Source organism: Patella vulgata, chromosome 7 (genome assembly GCF_932274485.2).
Source record: "Patella vulgata chromosome 7, xgPatVulg1.2, whole genome shotgun sequence".
Taxonomy (NCBI): Eukaryota; Metazoa; Mollusca; class Gastropoda; family Patellidae; genus Patella; species Patella vulgata.
In genome coordinates this window covers 52,216,916-52,236,927 of record NC_065885.2, presented here as the reverse complement: position 1 = coordinate 52,236,927, position 20,012 = coordinate 52,216,916, and the positions used below count along the sequence as shown (strand labels likewise).

Sequence of the window (20,012 nt, the reverse complement as noted above, 5' to 3'; positions counted from 1 at the left end):
AAAATGTCATAGATGTAACACTGAAATGAAATGAAATGAAATGGGGTTTAACGTCCTACTGTTCTGCTTCTAAACCTTGGCTAATGAAAACGAGCATACGCCATACAGTGTGCTATGAGGGAAATTTTGCCCGGGCAGCGGCACTACGGCCTACTCTTATAATCGAATTCCAACTGCCAAGGGATCTTTTACATGCACGCCAATGTGTACACGGGACCTCGGTTTTTCGTCCCATCCGAACGACTAGACAGCTGTCCTTGTCAGGCCCTCCGCCCTGTATCAATTTAACACTGAAGTCAGTGGGGAGGGAATTACTAGTTTGAATCCAGATAGGTTGCTGTATCTGAAATAATATCATAATTACCTTAAAACGTTTCTTAGACCCCTTTTAGTTGAAGGTTTTGTATTCAACATACTTTAAACCCAATTGAGGTCACAGCAATTTTTGTAACGTCCGGTAGACTTGTAAGAATTGCGATAAATCTAATTGGTCGTTTCAGAGATTTTGGAAGTTTCTGTTCAACTTTATTCTAGACATTAGGTTTTGAAATTTGATTATTTCGAAATGAAATGGGTTTAACCTCTTACTTTTCTGCACCAACCGGGTAAATGGAGGCGGGAATGGACGTTATTAGGTTTAGTTTAAATGAAAAGAATGAGTTCGAATTCCAACTGTAAAGGGTTATTTCACGTGTACACTGATTTTGACACGTGTCCTCTGTGTTCCTCGCTTTAAGTAGTTATTGCTGAAAGGGCGACAAACGCTGGTTCAATAATTCATTCTAGCTCTAATTTTGTCTTAAATTGTTATTGCAAAAAGGAAAGTTATTTAAAGGTATATATGTATATGCGCAGTAATTAAATCTATAATTGATCTAAAATCTATAAATGCCGTCTATTGATTTAATATTGTAAGCTAACAATGCAGATTTGCTTCTGTTTTTTTTTTATTATTGATTTACTTGATGGACCCTATGCGATTAAAAGATTATAATCCCAAACCCTTGTTTGCGCAACTTATTTTCGGTCATAAATCAATTATAGAACATCCCACCTTTGAAGAAATTAATCATGTGCTGGTTAGACAAAACTAATAGTTATTTGCATCTGAATTATAGAAACTAGCTGAATTTTAATTTTCTTGTAAATAATCTAGCCCGCATTTGTTCAATATTTCAAATACATTTAATTGATATTAAACCATTCGTCAAGTCACGACATCATGACCAATGCACGATTGCTTTTAAGCTACTCATTACAATATTAGGTACATGTAGTTTGTTTTTAAATATTAAAATTTTCGTAAAAGAAGGACGAGTACTTTATATAACTTATAAACCGTTTAAGACACACGCGAAATTGAAGTTTGATAAAAAAAAAATGAAATAATGAAATTTGCTCCTATAGTATAATCAAGACCCTGTATCTTAAGTTTGTTTAATGGTCTCGTGCAAGACATTGCGTAAAATATAGATATAGCACTCGTGCTAACGCACTATGGAAGAGTGTCGCTGCCAATAATGCTCTGCTACAATGTCTTTTCTATTGATTATATGTAAAAAGTACAATGTACAAAGTCATAATACCGGTAATGATAAAGTCAAAATACCTCTAAGGCAAGAGTTAAATGTAAAACGTCAAATGTTAAGTGTTAAATGACAAATGCGTGAAGGACAAATGGGATGTGGCAGAGCGCAAATGTAAAATGTAATGAGAGAAATGTAAAATGTAGACACGTCAAAAAAAGCATTTTCCCATAAAACATTTGTCATTTAACACTTAACATTTGACGTTTTACATTTAACTCTTGCCTTAGAGGTATTTTGACTTTATCAATATCGGTATTAGGACTTTGTACATTGTACTTTTTACATATAATCAATGGAAACGACATTGTCGAAGAGCATTTAATATTGGCAGCGATACCCTTCCATAACGCACGTGTGCAATATCATATATTACTTAATGTCTCGCACTCACACTATACACTATTATAGCGAGAACTGTAATCTCTGTATCCACATCTTACATAATGCATCTCTGATTAATTTTAAAGTGACATTAAGAATAGCTATCTGTCATTCATAGCTTTATTAAATATACAAATTAATTTAAATGAAATAGGGTTTAAGGTCCTACTGTTCTGCCCCGACTGGGATAATACAGTGTGTTATGAGGAAACTTTGCCCGGACAGCGGCGCTACGGCCTACTCTTATATCGAATTCCATCAGATCTTTACGTGCACACCGAAGTGTATACAGGACCTCGGTTTTTCATTCCATCCGAACGACTAGCCAGCTATCCCTGTCCCCCCCCCCCCTAAAGTCTAATACCACTGACAAGGGTGAACCACGCCGGAAAATCTGGATAAACTTTCTCGACCATCCCCGTGAGCTAACCCAGCGTTTTACCCATTTAGCAACCGTCAATTAATTTAAGCTCCGGCATGTGCAATATTCTTGCTTACTTCTTAAAGTAGCTAAGTCTCTAACTCAATATCATCCAAAATCTTCAACATTGAAAACACGATTTATTTGTCAAATTAAATCAACATTCATGTTGAGATCTTACCGGAAAAAGATGGGCTTTTGATATCCAATATTTAAGACAAAATAAAAATTTTACCATTGGTACACGAATCGTGTACCATTATGCGCTTCAGCCCCAGTTGTATCAAGAGACTCGAGGGACGAGGCTAGACACATTGCACCAAATCAAACGGCGTATGTAGACTGGAATAACCAGACGCTAGAAATTTGCACTCGCTTGAGACTGCTGGCTTATTTCGCCGAACATAACTGATTTGAAATTGGAGTAAAAACGGAAACCATTGAATGTAAATCAGTTTATACACATTCATATTACAGTATTATATGCGTTGCGACCCACTTTTGCCAATTTCTAGGTCCCAAATGTTAGCGATTTAGCTCCTTTAACTCTCGATAACGTCACCAGCTGTACAGGAACGTTATTTTAGCAAGCCGGAACAATTTGTGTCTAGGGCTTTGATTTAGGTTTTCAGTTATTGCATTTTAAATACAGTTGTAAGCAAGTTAAACAAATGTATTATTTCACTCCAATCATTACTCATTGCGCTTTTTAGTGAGAATTTATTTTATTTGATTCTACGTTTGTTTATGAAATAAAGGATTACCGGGGCTGAACTGGGCAAAATGTTTTCATCTAAGTTATATTCATTCGGGTTTTTTTCTAACACTAATATTCAGTAAATATTTACATATTATAAAGTACAATAGATAATTATGGGATTTGAAAACAAGTCGGAGCTCTAAGCAGCAAAAGAAACGTCAGGTTGGTATGTTAGACCCATTGCATAAAACTTGCCAAATGTTTTTATTGTATATTTGTGACCACATCTCCAACTGTACCTGAGCAACAAGGCTCCTTCCCAAACACAGAATTGATACCGGGAAATGTTCTCAAAAACGCAACCTGTCTTCTGAGATGGTAATGTGTTCTCCATAATTTTCATGTAACTCATGCTGCACGTGCTGTTCACCGGGACCAGCCCTATAAAATGCACCCCCATACCTGGTTGAATCATTCACACTTCAACGTCAGCAGCACTCCACGACTCACGACAGCTCAGAGGAACCAGGAGCTTGGAAGACTTGACGCTGGCCACACTGCCCAAGCCGTTCCCTATCACTTCCAGGTCAATGTTCGGACCATCTACAGGCTTCAGCAACGCTTTCGGGCCACCAACACAACGGACGATCGCCCCCGAACTGGTAGACAAAGGGTTACCACAAGGCGACAAGACCGCCATGTTGTGCGACAGCCTGTGCAGAATCCCTTCACACAGGCATCTGAGACAGCACGTCAAACAGTGGGGACACACGGAAGACCCATCAGTACCGACACAGTGCGCCGACGTCTCACCAGAAAAACATCCATTGCCGTAGACCTTACCGTGGACCGATCCTCACCCCACGTGAACGTCTACAGTTTGCCCAACAACACCAGAACTGGCTACACAGGCAATGGAGAACTGTTCTGTTCACGGATGAGAGTCGGTATTGCGTATGGCAGGACCAGGACCAGATGCCAGGATCAGAATATGGCGTCGACGTGGCCAGTGTTATTCTGACCAATGTGTCATGGAACGAGACTCATGGGGAGGTCTAAGCATAATGGTTTGGGGTGGAATCGGCCTGAACCAGAGAGTGGGTCCTGTGGTGCTCCAAAATCTTGGTCCAGGGAGAGGAAGCGTCATCACAGCAGTGCACTACATCGATCAAGCTCTCAGACCCCACGTCATACCACATTTCGCACGTCATCGAAACAACGTTTTCCAGCATGACAACGCACGTGCCCACATCGCCAGAGTTACTCTGGACTTTCTACATCAGAACGGTGTCAACGTTATGCACTGGCCTGCCCTTACTCCGGACTTAATCCCGATTGAACATCTTTGCGATGAAATTCAGAGGAGACTTAATAACGTCGTACCGAGACCAAACAAAGCCGATGGATTGCGCCAGGTGTTTCTGAGAGTGTGGTTCCCGGTGCTAATGGCGTTCATCAATTGTCTGGTCCCCTTCATGTACAGACGCTGCGTTGCTGTTATTGACACTCGCGGTGGACACACCAGATACTGGCGTATAGACTGTGTACAGACTCTAAACTTTCACGTAATGTCTTGGAATACTGTTCACAAAAAATAGCTTTGATCCATTGTAGGTCGTTTTCTAGAATGATTTGATTAAAGTGCCTCTCTGATTTTGAAATCGTACTGACGTTTTTTTTGCTGTTTAGTATATAATTCATCTCCCGTAAGAAATTATTTACAGAAAATATAAATACATTGATTAAAATTAAAATCATAAATTATGTACTGGTATAAAAATACAAAGTAAAAATGTTTACTCTCAATTAATTAGTCAAACATTTTTTGCTGTTTAGTATATAATTCATCTCCCGTAAGAAATTATTTACAGAAAACTCTTCAAAAAAAAAAGTAGGGGATATTCAGAAACAATACAAAACTGTGGAAACGTACTGCTGTTTTTATTAGAGGTAACCAGTGTATGTTAATAACAGGCCAATTGCCTACACATGAACATAAACGGACCCATTTCACTCGCAAAGAGATAAACTGTCAAAAGTTAAAATGGACGTTTTTGATTTTTGTCTTAATAATCAGTAATTGCTTCACCAATCCTCAGACATTCAGCAAGATGAAACGTCGACCTGCACGTTGAGCAAAGGGCAGAACTATCGGTGCCAGGATGTGGTCACGGTAGAACACACCAGTGATCCTTACTTGAACAATATGCAAGTCCGTTCTGCTAGTCATGGTGATTCCTCCCCACACCATAACAGACCCATGCCCGAATCTGTCATGCTGTCTGACTTTAACGTTAGCATGACGCTCATTTACACGTCTCCAAACGCGGGCACGCCTATCGGTGAAATCCAGACTAAATCTGGACTCATCTTAGAACATTGCACACGCCCATCGACGACAACCCCAATTTCTACGCTGCCTACACCATTGACATCTGTTTGCCATGTGCTGGCGAGTTAATGGAGGCACAACACGCGGTCGTCGCGCATGCAAATGGGCTGCATGTAGCCGATTTCTAATCGTTTGGGGTGTAACTCGAATTCCTATAACTTGGTACAAGTTTACAGAAAGCTGAGTGGCCGTCTGTCCTCGATATCGCAGGACCTGTGTACGAATGTGTCGATCCTGGGCTTGTGTAGTGGCTCTAGGACGGCCTGAACTTGGTCTACCATCAATATTGTGTGTTTTTATGTTACCGGTTCCATAGTCTGCTGTTCACAGACTGTGACACATTAAGCATGTTGGCTACTGCTCGCTGTGTAGAACCCATTTGAAGCATGCCAATAGCACGTAGACGTTCATCACGTTCAAGACGTCTCATTGCAAATTAAACGTAACACACTAAAGCAAAGATACGCTAAACAGTAACTTATGAAAGAACCGATAGGAAAACAAACATGGATAGGATAAACCAGCACGCGGCAGTTTTCATCAACCCTTCCTTGAAGTGTCAAATTTGACAATGAACCCCTCCAACGTGTATGGCGCTATTGCTTGTCGCACGTGCAGCTCAGGGGTTCTGTTGGGGCGATAAATTCTTCATCTGTGAACATACTCTCAAAGCATGTCAAGTGTCCATATAGGTATTTGCATTTCAAAAGCCCCTACTTTTTTTGAAGAGTATATAGATACATTGATTAAAATTAAAATCAGAAATTATGTACTGGTATAAAAATACAAAGTAAAAATGTTTACTCTCAATTAATTAGTCAAAATTTTATATTGGATAAAGTACAAATCAGTTAATAGAATGCAGTAGAATATAGTGTGGTTAGCGAAACGATTATCTGATTTCATAGTTCGGAAGGCTAGAAGAACCTCGAGTTGTGGACCGAGGGGACAGAAAGTCAAAAGCCTAGACCCTAACACGGGACAACATACTATCATGCAGTAACACCAGACACAGCTGGTAAGTACCACCACCTTTCAAGAGGAATTAAGTATCACACGATAAGTATTAGGACAAGATAAATATCAGTACATCTATGATAAGTATGACCAATCAGGAAAACAAGTAATACTAATATGACAAGCTAAGTACCAATAATCAAGAAACAGTGAGTAAAACCCATCATCACACGATAAGTATTTTCAATCAAGAGACGGCAAGTAAACCAGCGGGATACGATAAGCATCGTCAGGCAAAATACAGTACGCACTATTATTTTTAAAAAAGTTAAAATAGTAATACCAGTACGATCAGTCGAGAAACGATAAGCATCGTCAGGCAAAATACAGTATGTACTATTATTTTTTAAATATTTAAATACCAGTACGATCAGTCGAGAAACAGTAAGTAAATTATAAGTATCATCAATCAAGAAACAGTGAGTAAAAAAACAAATATAGACGTTACGTATCAACAAACAGCATAAACTACGGTAAGTATATAGAACCAACATGAAACGATAAGTATCATCAATCTGGATGGTGAGTAGAAACCAAATGTACACGGTATCATCCATTGACGTCATATATAGACGTCAATGGTATCATCAATCAAGAGACGATAAGTAAATCCTATCGGGCACAGTTAATTCTTACATAAATATATTGGTTTGGTTTACGAATAACTGAAATGTAGTGAGTATTTCCATGTTTGTTGAAGAAATCAAGAGGTTGTTTCCATATAGCAGCGTTCAAATCTCCCGGCGATTATTGGTAGTAATAAGATAGTTTTTTTTGTCTTGCTCTATTAAAATTACAGCAGCATAATTAAAAAATTGTTCTCTGTCCCCCATAGTGTGACCGCATTCCTTTTCAACGGAACAAAAACGCTCTGCTTTTCTGCACCATGGACGGGGCTAAGGAAGATGGGCATACGTCACACATTGTGCTTTGATAGACAGTTCGGACAGCAATTAAATTCCATCTGTGAAGACGTGCACGCCAACGCGTAAGCCTACACACGGGCGTTGGTTTTTCGTCTCATTCGAAAGACTAGACGTTGTACCTTTCCAGTTCCTCGAGCCACCCTTCACTACTGACAAGAGGAAACAACACTATGGGGAATTCCCCGCCTAACACGGGATAGAACCTCCACCCGAACCTCGGACCCCTGTTTAGTGAGCCAGCGCCTTAATCACAGAGCTACCTTGGTTGCCCCACCCCCATCCCCAAAGTTTTTGTAGGACAGGGATTACAGGGGCGGATACATTTTTTATGTCAATATACTATATAATTTTTTTTATAAAATCTTAAAAGGCACAATCAGCATGTCCTTTATTATATAAAACGGAGAAGTATATTCGTTTTATCAAAATTCAAAGAACTAGAAACACATTATTTGGCTGGGTCCACTCAAGGTTTTTTTCTTTTCTTATAGCTCTTTGCCGGGATGATGGGTAGGCCTATATCGATAACAAATTACAACTGAATATCGGCCAATATACGAAACGAGGAAAAGGGGTTACTGATTAAGCTGTTAATCCTAATATTGCACATTTTTAGTCTACTTTGCTATGGGTTTTTTTCTCTGGAACATCGCAAGAAAAGGTACCTAAAATTTTGTCAATTAACTTACTACTGATTCGTCATATTAATATTATATTATATAAAATGTTCTTTTCTTATTATATCTCTTTGTCGGGAATGTCGGAAATAAGAATGCCACAAACTTTTGAAATGTATAGCCTAACATTTAACATAGTGCTCTTTTTTCGTTCACTTGGCGTGGGTTTATTCTCGAAAAAATGGAAAGAAAAGTTACACTCGGCAATAGCCTCTTTTGCCAATCTGTTTCACAGAGTATCACCAAATATCTCTGTAAAAGATGAGGCCTTCAACACATGACGTCATATAACGCGACGTCAATCATTGGCTCAATGGCGCGTGCATTGTTTACATAAGACGTTACTGATTCTTAATGGCGCCTTTTACTCATTTTAATACCCATTTACACTAAAATAGGAAATAATTTTTACCTACAAATACTTCAAACGTCTTTAATTATTTTTCTAATACATAAAAAAAAATGTTTTAGAATTTAATTTGTTGGAGGAAAATAGTTAATATTTGTGGCTCATTAAGTCGCATCGATGTCATCCTTATCGGTGATTGTCGCGGCCTAGCGAATATTCACTGCGGATCAGTGTGCTCTTTTGCACCTAACAATTTCAAAATTGCTTTATCCGCCCCTAGATTATCATACAGGGCGGTTTTCAGCAAGTAACAATGAGCAAAGTTGGCGATGATTTCGAACGGCTCAATATTTTATGTTGGCACATTCATACGATTACCTATTTTTGGCCTATTTCGACCCATATGTTGGCATTTAATTTGAATACTGGTTATTCCCGTCTACAGACGTAAAACGGGTTATCTCCCATAGCACGATTTCCTTCAAGATGAGTCAGATTATTGATTGTAAATAAGAAGGGAAAATAATTATTCTGAAAAATGTGTAATTTTTCTAAATAACCTAATATGCGAATTTGTTTTTGGTAAGTAGCTTAATTATAAGCAAAAGTCTAATTGCATGAAAAATTACGATTGTACTTTACTGATGTAAGTTGATCAGCTCAGGACTTCGCCAGAGACGGCCTCTTTTTTTACTCTTTGAGTCTTTCCTTTCTCAACTTTCTGCTTTATTTATCAACGACTTGAACCAGTCGAAAACTTAAAATGAAGACGAACTAGATTTAGTTTCTTGCAAGTTTTGTATTTCATCCAACTAATTCTTTCAAATATTTGTTTTTGTTTTAAATTAAATCAACGGCAATACTTTGAATTAGACATGGAAGATTTTTGAAGTTCTGATGACGAAGTGTCAGGCTCTTTCCCAAGCCTGCCTGGAGGTTGCAAGTTCATCGGGGTTTTCTTGCATGGTTTCCCCTTTTCAGCGGTGCAGGATTGAGTGCCTGATAAGGACAGCTGTCTAGTCTTTCGGATGGAATGAAAATTTATGAACACGTAAAAGATCTCATGGCAGTTGGAATTCGATAAGAGTAGGCTGTAGCGCTGCTGTCAGGGCAAAATTTCCCTCGTATCACACTGCATATGCCCGTCTTCATTGGTGATACATGTTTGAATTATCAATATTACAGCTTTCAAGTTAACCGTCAGTACATATTCCATTCATTCATTCATTCTTAATGTTTCATTTCTCCATGTTGCGTGGTAGGCTGATTTGACAGGTCAGGTAGAGACTAGCTGAAAACTGGTTGATTTAAAAAAAATAAAAGCCTCCCTAATACTTTATAAGATTAGTTATGACTTAAATATTTGAAAGCATACCTTTGGATTTTCGAATACAAAATAAGTTTGATTATTTTACATTCAGCTAATTTCAAAGAATTTGCTTCATGTGTTCCTTTCACAAGCGATTCTGTATGGTACCGGTGACCCGTATGCTGTCAACTTTGATCCCATTAGCATCCCACGCTCGAGTGATAATATAAACAATTTTACTATTATATCCTGTCTATTTTAATATTATTTCATCACATCAAACTTGTTTCCTATTAAAACTTTGTTTATGGAGTGATGAGGTGAATAAATACTGTAAAACAATTAATTTGTCAATCAGTCAAGGCTATTTAATACTTGACAGCAAGTGATAATAACTTATACAAAACTTCGAGCATGAATTTAAAGATGTTATTACATGACAAGTGCTATTTGAAGTATTTATGTGTCTTTAGTGAAAGAAAACAAAGTTGTGGCTACCATTCCTGGGTTTGAAGGTCAGGTATGATATGAAAACGAATATCAGTTAGTAATTTTTTGAACTGGTTCACCAGTGCAACCGAACCATGACCGGTTAACCGAGTAGCCGTTTACTTATATCCTTATAAACTATCAAAAAAAGTGAAAAACTATGGAAAGTTGCCCACAAATTTTGCCACTTTTTACGTCCCAAGTCTGTGTCCTCCCATATGCAAACACCCATGACAAAACTATGGGCTGTTAAGGTTGACAATTGGATTTCAAAATAAGAGTAGGTCGTAGTGCTGGTATCCAGGAAAAATCTCTCTCATAGTATTAGTATACCAACGGGCATATGTCCGTCTTCGTTAACACGGATGTTGCTGAAAAATAGGACATAAAACCCCATTTCATTTCTACAATCTTTATATTAGCTCTGTTTGAACTGACATGAAACCTTAACATGCATGTATAACTTCACTAGTATAGGCTTCTTGTAATATATTTCTGAAAATATCTTGACCATATCATGTGCATGCCAAATAGTACACATCTGAAGGACGAGAACCTGGGCCCTCTGTCATGCACCTTTAACAAGGGGAAACCATCTAGAAAATCCTGGGGAACTTTCTCGCCAACACCAGAATTGAACCAATTAATGGACCAGGGCAATAATAATAATGAATTAAAATAGATATTGAAATAAGAGTCGGACTCATATTACGCATCATGTAAAATGTCTGTCATCATTAGACGGCTGGTGCAGAACATGAAGATGTTAAACCCATTTTATTTTGGAATACACACTGAGCCACCAGGCTCCTCCAACTGTGTACATAATGCCCATGTTGCAGAATTTCTAATCTTACATTTTTATACGCCCACATTTTCATGTGGATGTATATTGTCGTCGCCCCTGTCCGTCCGGACATCCGTCCACAATTGTTTGTGGACACTCTACAGGTCACAATTTTTATCTGAACAAAACTTGAAATATAGGTTTATCTCCCTAAGATCTCAGTTCCTTTCGCTATTGGCATGTATCAGACCGTAACTTCATTGATTATGGCCCCTGATTGTACGCAAAATCATGTTTTTAGCTTGTGGACCCTATAGAGGTCACAATTTTTATCCGATTTTGTTGAAACTTGAAATGTAAGTTTATAACCCAAAGATCACGTTTCCTTTTGATATTCGCACATATCGGACTGAAACTCCCTGAATTATGGCCCCTGATTGTACGAAAAATCGTGTTTTTGGCTTGTAGACCCTATAGAGGTCATAGTTTTTATCTGATTTAAAAAAACCTGTTTGATATATCACCGTTACACCCTAAGGATGGTCGAGTTCGCGTTTTTAATTTGTGGACCCTATAGAGGTCATAATTTTTATCCGATTTAAAAAAAGGTTTGAATATATCACCGTTACACCCTAAGGATGGTTGAGTTCAAATTTCGTAAAAATCAAACCAAAACTGACAGGATCTTGGTTCTTTTCGTTATTCGCGCATATCAGACCATAACTTTCTGAATAGAGGTCATAATTTTTATCCGATTTAAAAAAAAACGTTTGAATACATGTATATCACCATTACACCCTAAGGATGGTTTAGTTCGAATTTTGTAAAAGCTGGACCAAAACTGACCTACAAAATGGCCGCCCCATGTACTCAAATAGCGTAAAAATATAGTATATCAATGTGGTGGACCCTCTAGAGGTCACAATTTTCATCTGATTTTGATGAACCTTGAAATGTAAGTTTATAACCCAAAGATCTTGGTTCCTTTCGATATTCCGGTATATCGGATCATAACTTCCTGAATTATGGCCCCCTGATTGTACGAAAAATTATTATCCGATTTAAAAAAAAAAACGTTCAAATATATTACTGTTACATCGTAATTTTAGTTGAGTTCAAATTTCATGAAAATCGGACCAAAACTGTCAAACAAAATGGCCGCCCCTCGTACGCAAATAGTATATAACATCTGGTATATCAAAGTTGTGGACCCTCTAGAGGTCACAATTTTGATCTGATTTTTATGAAATTTGTTTTTTCCGATTTTAAAAACTGTTTAAATATATCACCATTCCACCAAAATGAAGGTTGAATTCGAATTTCAGGAAATTCAAACTGAAACTGCCTGACAAAATGGCCGCTCTTTGTACGCAAATTGTGTAAAGGTATGCAATATGAAGGTTGTGGACCCTCTAGAGGTCACAATTTTTATCAGATTTTGATGAAACTTAAAACATATCTTTATATCCCGAGATCTTAGTCTCTTTTGATATTTGCGCATTTCAGACTATAACTTTCCTGATTATTGCCCCTGATTATACATAAAATCCTGTTTGTTTTTAGCTTGTTCTCTATCCATCTCTTGCATAATGTGGGCGTATCCTGCCTGGCAGCTGCTGGTTATTGTAGAAAACAAATATGTCTTATTCCTGAATCTTAAACGTATATTTTTTCAAAGTTTTTAATTAGATATTAAACCAGATCTGCATAAAAGCATCCCATTTGATACTTAGTAAACAGTTATTTAACAATGTCGTTTAAATGTCATTCTAAATCTTTTAATCCCCCTTCCCTTTAGTATAATAACAGAAAAACTAATCTGCATTGTTGGATTGTAAAGAAGAATTTTAAACAGAAATCATTTTGTGATTTTTAGGTCAGTTTAGTTTAACTGTTCTCATGAAAATTGCAACGGTTTTATTTCTATGTTTATGTCATGATTTTACACAATATTAAACACAATAGCTTATGAAATGGAAAATCTCTTTAAAAACTGGCAAAATCACAAATCTATGAGTGGCAAGTAGCTGTCCCAGATTTCTCACATTAAGCGACTAGTTTCGTTCATTTCAAACTCATCAGGCTTAACTGAAATTGTGCGGATGTTCCCTTTATATCTAAATGGATTCACACTTAAGAACTTTTGCAACGAATGGCTATACACCGAAGGGTTCCCATATTCTTTATATTTATATCTTTAAAAACCAGCATAAAGAACAAAAAGTAAAATTTTTCAGAACTAAAGAAATGTTATAACCGAAAAGAATGGCGTTCCCTTTTCAGTGGTCCATGTCAGCAAAGGTTCATGACATGCACATAAAGGAACCACAGACAGTAGAAACCGCTTCCCGGCAAAATTGTCCTCATAATACACTGCATGTAGTGTACCTGTCTTCATTAGCCTAGTTCGTGTGAACAATAGGTTGTTCCATTCTTTGATTCATATTTCTTAGTTCTTGTTGTATTTCTCTTTTCAGGAATTAGGATTCAAGTATTGTTGGGTAATTGGAACTGGTAAGGATGAGTTTTGACAGCCAGGATAGTGAGAAGGCTTTTCAAGTAGCTGAAGAAAGTAAAAAGAAAGATGGCAAAAAGAAGGACGGAAAGCGAGATAAGAAAGAGAAAGGCTATGTAGTATTTGAGGAAGAGGAATCTGACCGAGAAGTGGATGATGTGAAGAGTCCAAATAAAGGTAAAAGAGGCAAAGCTGGCTTTAAGTTTCCTGCTAGTAAAAACATTTTCCCCAAAGCGAAGGATGAAAAAAAAGATAAAGAATCAAAAAAGGAAGAAAAGAAAAAAAGGAAGGAAAAGAAGAAGTCAAAGCGTGTGCAGATTGTCCGTACAACTGAACTCTTAGATGATGATGAAGTTCAGCCAGTTTTTGGGGTACCTTTGGAAGAAGCTGTGGAGAGGAATAAATCGCATGATGGTATTGAGCTTCCTGCTATATTTCGTGAATGTATTGACTATATTGAAGAACATGGTTTGGAATGTGAAGGAATTTATCGTATATCTGGTGTCAAATCAAAGGTTCAACATCTGAAGGACTGCTATAACAAAGGTTTTCCAGCTTATCTTGAAGAACATGAACCAAATATTGTTGCTAGTCTCCTGAAGATGTTTCTTAGAGATCTCCCAGAACCAGTCCTAACTACAGCATTAATGAGTAAATTTGAAGAGGCTTCTACAATCAGGAATTCTGGAAAACTTGTGGAACAGTTTTCAAAATTAATATCAGATCTTCCGACATGTAACCGACTACTTCTGTCGTGGATGATTGTTCATATGGCACACATTATACATCATCAAAAGAAAAACAAAATGACACTTCAAAATGTTTCCATTGTTCTCAGTCCTACAATGCAAATAAGCCACAGGGTTCTGAATGTTCTCTTCTCTCATTGTTCACAATTGTTTCATGATACACAGATCAAGAAATATGTGCCGCCATTAAAACCCGCCACCTCTCGCTGGTCACTAGAATTACCAGATAATCCTACTGCCTTAGAAGAAGAACTAGCTAAGCAGGAATCCCTATTGAATCAACTTCACACTGAGATAAATGCTGGAAAGGCAGATGCTAACAAGGAGGAACAGCTTTGGGAGGTCCAAAGAGTAGTGACTCAGCTGAAACGGAAGATAAAGTTTGCGACAAAGGCTGTTGAAGCAGCAGAAAAAAGAAGGAAAGATTTAGAGCAGAAGATGATAGCTACCAATTCAATTGATGCTGAGGAAATGGAAAGTAAAACTATTCCAAAGGAGGAAAAGAAGAAAGTTACTCTTAAGGTGGAAGATGATGAAGTTGAAGCACCTGAACCTCCTGAAAATCCTGTTGATGAGGAGAAAGAAGAAATTAAGGAAACAAAAACCAATTCAGCAGAGATGAAAAAAGAGGTTGATGATGCTGAAAAACAAGTTGAGGAATCTGTTGAAGAGCAAGAAGAAGTTAGGACTATTGTGAGTAAAGAAGTAGATAATCTGAAAAAAGAAGAATCAAATCCAGTTGCCAAAGAAGCAGAACCATTGAAAGAAGAAGTTGTGAAGAAACCAAATATTGTTAAAGAGGAAGTTAAAGAAACAAAAAAGAGAGTAGTCATTAAAGAAGACAAGCCACCCACAGTTAAACCTGCAGCTAAGCATCAGTTAGCCACACAAACTAGCATTCATGAACCTTTGAAGCCCATAAAAGCTGCACCTGTAGTACCCAAGAAGCCAGAAGATACGTCTGATGAAGATAGAAAGAAGAAAAGGAGAGAAGAGTTAAGGGCATTAGAAAGAGAGCTGATGGGATACAAACAGGAAGAGGAGGATTTAGAAGACGCAGAAAGTGAAAATAAAGACAAAGAAGAATCTGAAGAACAATCTGGAAATGAAAATGATGAAGAGTATCAGCAGCTTTTACAAGAAGAATATGCTTTGAAATTAGAACAGGAAGAACTTCTTGTAATCGGTGATGAACTTCATCAAAAAATTGAAACTGAGGAGAAAGAAATTGAGCGTCTTCACCAAGAGATTCAAGAACTTCAGTACCTTCGACATGATTCAGATCTGGAGGATGTGAGTTCCTCTTCAGACAGCAGTTATGACAGTGATGATGATGAAGATCTTGAAGAAATACTTCATCAACTTATCATAGAAAATGAAAGACTGGAAAAGAAAAATTCTGAGTTTTGTCAAAAAATCCACGAGGAAAGAATGATATGTTTAAGTGTAAAGTTGCAGATTCGTTTACTACAACAAAAACAGTTAGGGATGAGTCAGTCTGTCGAAAAAGAGATGCTTATATAAATAAAGTCTTTATGAAGGACGTTTAAAACTATTTTAAGGCATCTTAATGAAACTATAGTGTAATTTTAAATGAAAGTGAACAAACTTACTATATGGATTGGCATATTTCCATCAATTGTATAGTTACATGTTGTATGTAAACATGGGAAGACATTGTAATCCGTGTGAATTACATTAAGATAATGTGCTTGTGCATAGTGTAACAAGGTACACAACATATGGTAAATGATTGTATACTGAAATAACCTGTAAACTCAAAGAATTTCAGTAAATTAAGTTCTGAGATAAAAATATGGCTTAATAAATATAGTGCTATCTGTGGAGTAAAGTACAATGTGTTTTTTTGAACTTTTTTGTATTTTTGCCTTTGTGATTACAGATTCCTGAAGCAGTGGTTACATGATTACGCAGAAGTCAGTTTGTTTGGTAATTTTCGTTTCGTTTGTGGCTTAAACTTTCGACTTTTGGACACAAAACTGTTATATTTTAACATTAGTGCTATCTGAGTACTGTATTTAAAATTGTAATGTAGACCCATACTCGTTCGGAGCAAAACAGTAGGACGTTAAACCCCATTTCATTTAGACCCATACTCACCTCGCAAAACAATTCTTTTTACTCAAGTCAAATAAGAGTAAAAGTGTGCAATTTTTTCATTCTGTAGAATAATGGTTAGATATTTTGTGAATCATAACTTGTACTTGTATGTAACATAATCTATTAAAAGTTCAAATACCATTTTCTCTTAGATCTTTTTCTGGCAATTAGTCTAAGAATCACACTATTGTAAATGTCATAAGTTTGTATGAAGATCAAAGAAGAGATTAGAAAAGGATCAAGGGCTGTTCTTCCTTCTTACAAACTTATATTATAAATTTATGTTTTTGTTGTAATACTTACCATTATATATAGATACATTGCTTACCATAAAAATTTGGATCAATTTTTACAGTGTATACTTGCTTGTACATTTATCATATTCTACATTTCATTATGAGTACTAATTCAAACGGGTACTGTATTATACTGATGTCACAGTTTGAGTCTGTACCCGGTTCAGCTCCATAGATATCTTATATTAGTTGACAAAATGGCCACCTTAGCTTTGAGGTTTATTTTCAGGAAATTATACACACACATAGGTAAATAAAATACATGAATAGGTAAATAAATATCGGTACATCAAATCAATGATTTATACTAATTATAAACAATTGGGTTTTTGAAAAGCTCATTATTAGCAGATTGAGTTAAAAGTGAAGTATGTTCCTTGTGAAAACGGAATCAAATAGACATCTAACAGGAAGGTGCAGGGCTGATGACCGTGCCAAACTTGGGAAGCCAGTCAAACTATGACACTAGTACTGTTTGTATGGAGATTATTAGCATTATTAGGCTAGTATGTACTCTACTGCTGTAGTTTAAATATTGTTGTTATGTTCTGTGGTTTAAACTGGTTTTAAAACCTTAGCATGTGAAAGAATTAAAAATAATTACAGAGTCTAAGGCCAAATCATGTTCACCAAAACTATATGTATAAAAAAAACCATAAACTGTTCAAATTGAGCATTTTTGACATATTTACATGTACATGTATGGTCATTTGGAATTTGCTGTAACCACAGGCCATCTTCAGGATCCATTACATCATTTCGTAACGATTTTTAATTCTAAGATACGTTTTGTAAGTCCAATCTTTTTTGTTTTTGGCCATCTATAATATTTGTAAGTCTAACCTTTTTTTTGTGTAAATGTACTAAAGGTTGTATTGTATATTAATTGTATTGATATCAATATCTTTAATTGAAATTCAGTAAACTACAGAATATTGTAGTCTCTTTATATGAGAAAGTGCTAGTCACATTAAAACCATTAAATATTTGTACATCCATTCTTTAAAAAGAATGTTTTATTCAGGTGTATTAACAAAGTAAAATAAACTAAACAGCCAAAAAACCTGTTAATTGTCCATATAAATTATAAAAGGATTATGTTCAGGAAATACAATTATTCTGGCCTCTTTATATAAATTGTTTAAGGATTATATTAGGAAGACCATATAGATTATATTTATATAATAATACATAGGGAATAAAATTAATTAGCCGAATTAAAGGAGCGAAATCACTAATATTTTGAACCTAGAAATTAACACAAATGGGTCGCAACGCATATAATGACGTAATATGAATGTATATAAACTGAATCGCATTCAATCGTTTCCGTTTTTACTCTAATTTCAAATCAGTTATGTTCGGCGAAATACACCAGAAGTCTCAATTGAATGGCAATCTCTAGCATCTGGTTATTCCAGTCTACACTGATAGTATTTATTGCGCATGCTCTCCAAGTAAGAATATGAGGTCACCATTCGACATGTCTTGTGGAAATGTCTAGCCCTGTTTTTTGAGTCCCTGGTTACAAATGGGGCTGAAACACATTATGGTACATGATTCGTAAAATGTTTTTTTGTCTTAAATATTTTATACCAGAATTCCATCTTTTCGTGATACGATCACATCAGTGTTGATTTAAATTGAAAAATAATTTGTGTTTTCAATGTGGAAGACTTTGGATGATATTGAGCTAGAGATTTAGCTGCTTTAAGTTAAATGTAGCAGCTTTCTTTCCTTCTTAGAATAATAGCCATTCATAGAACATTTGCCATATAATAGTGGGTGTATAACAGTAATAAACAGTAATTGTGAATTGTGACCTGTGTATATCAGTATTATTTGTTATGCTTATATTTATGTATATTTATTATTTGTTTCCATTGTTTAACCATATAATTATCATATACATATTATGTAAATGTAAGAATATAATTATGTATTTAATTTACAGAATTGTTATTGTTATGTGTTGTTTTTTTTTGTTATTTGGATGTGCATCAGTTCTTGATATTGGCAAATGGTTATTTTTAATTAAAATCGTAGCATTTTTATGTCAAAAATCCCATCATAATGGGATTTCCAAGCAAGTTTGAAAGTTGTTACCAAGGGACATGACTCATGTATAACACAAAAAAATCTTGCTTGGAAATTACATTTTGAGGTGCATTTTTGACATAAAAACACTACATTTAAGAATGACAATTTGACATAAAGAACGTTTATTGTTATTAAATGCCGATATAAATTATTGTGATATGAGTTGAAGTAATGGTGGATATGAGTAAATCTTGCTAGGGTCAACAGCCTACCGATTCATTTGTCCTGGAGAAGAAAAATACCTCTAATTCATCTGATAATGTATCTAAAATCCACTACACACCGATGTGCAGAAGGAAGACATTTGCAAATTCAGGGAGGTTGAGGCAAATAACTTCCTTGAATTCGGTAGCCAAGAATATGGTTCCTTCTATTTTTACCCCTATCTCCCTGTTTTTTTATTTCACCTTTGTTTAGAATCTAATAAAGAGAGAATGAATTGACATTTTCTCCCACAGTTTGACAAATATTCACGTTTAGAGCTAAGAGGTTATTTATGTGTTTACTTGTATGCTGCTTCCATAGTCAACCTTGTATATGCTTTGAAGCTTGTCATTGCTTGATGGTGCCCCATGATTGGTTGGGGAGTCTTCAATCCAACGAAATTTGGAGAAAAGTTGTAGCCGGGTAAATTGACAAGAATCTTTCGGAGATTAGTTGGTGGTCTCCACCCAGAAGTGTGAAGCCAAAAATAGAGTTATTTCCCTTACACTGCCAGATCATCGATGATTACATTCTGTGGTGGTTTCTAACTATAAAATTCCAAGTCCCCCACTAAAAACTAGTCTATTTAACCACACCAGAATAACACTTCAACAATTATAAATAGATGTACAAATTATAAAATTATATTAATGGGGTATGCATTAAATAAAGAAAATTATTTATTTATTTATATTAAAAAAGGACGGTGGTTTTTAATTAATATTTAAATGAATTAAATCGGCGCAGCAGTTACCTACAAAATTATTTTCATATATATGTATGTCCCTAAATCAATTTAAATTCAGGAAGAATGTTGAACTAAAGGCTGTTTGCGTAATTTTTCTTCAAGCTCAATTATATATCTTTACTATTTATTTGAGTAGTCCACTCAGTCAACGTGCCCCTTCTTTTGTATTTGATAAAAGGTCTCATTGAATGTATTGTCTCTTTCTTGAATACTGTTATTGCGTGAACGGTGATATAAACGTA

General features: G+C 36.1%; 1 protein-coding gene across 3 annotated transcripts in view; it reads left to right on the top strand.

Moving 5' to 3' along the window:
* Positions 1-18,665, top strand: part of LOC126827341 (ralA-binding protein 1) — a 33,789-nt gene extending 15,124 nt beyond the window's left edge. Inside the window, exons 1-2 of one of the 3 annotated variants that reach the window (XM_050556617.2) lie at positions 8,902-9,034; positions 13,515-18,664. In XM_050556617.2, coding sequence (XP_050412574.1) covers positions 13,558-15,825 — 2,268 coding nt within the window. In that variant the 5' untranslated portion in view covers positions 8,902-9,034; positions 13,515-13,557 and the 3' untranslated portion in view covers positions 15,826-18,664. Of the gene's footprint in view, positions 1-8,901; positions 9,035-12,844; positions 12,914-13,514 lie in introns of those variants that run through there. The other 2 variants (XM_050556619.2, XM_050556618.2) reach the window with 2 other exon arrangements.
* Positions 18,666-20,012: the final 1,347 nt, after the last annotated feature.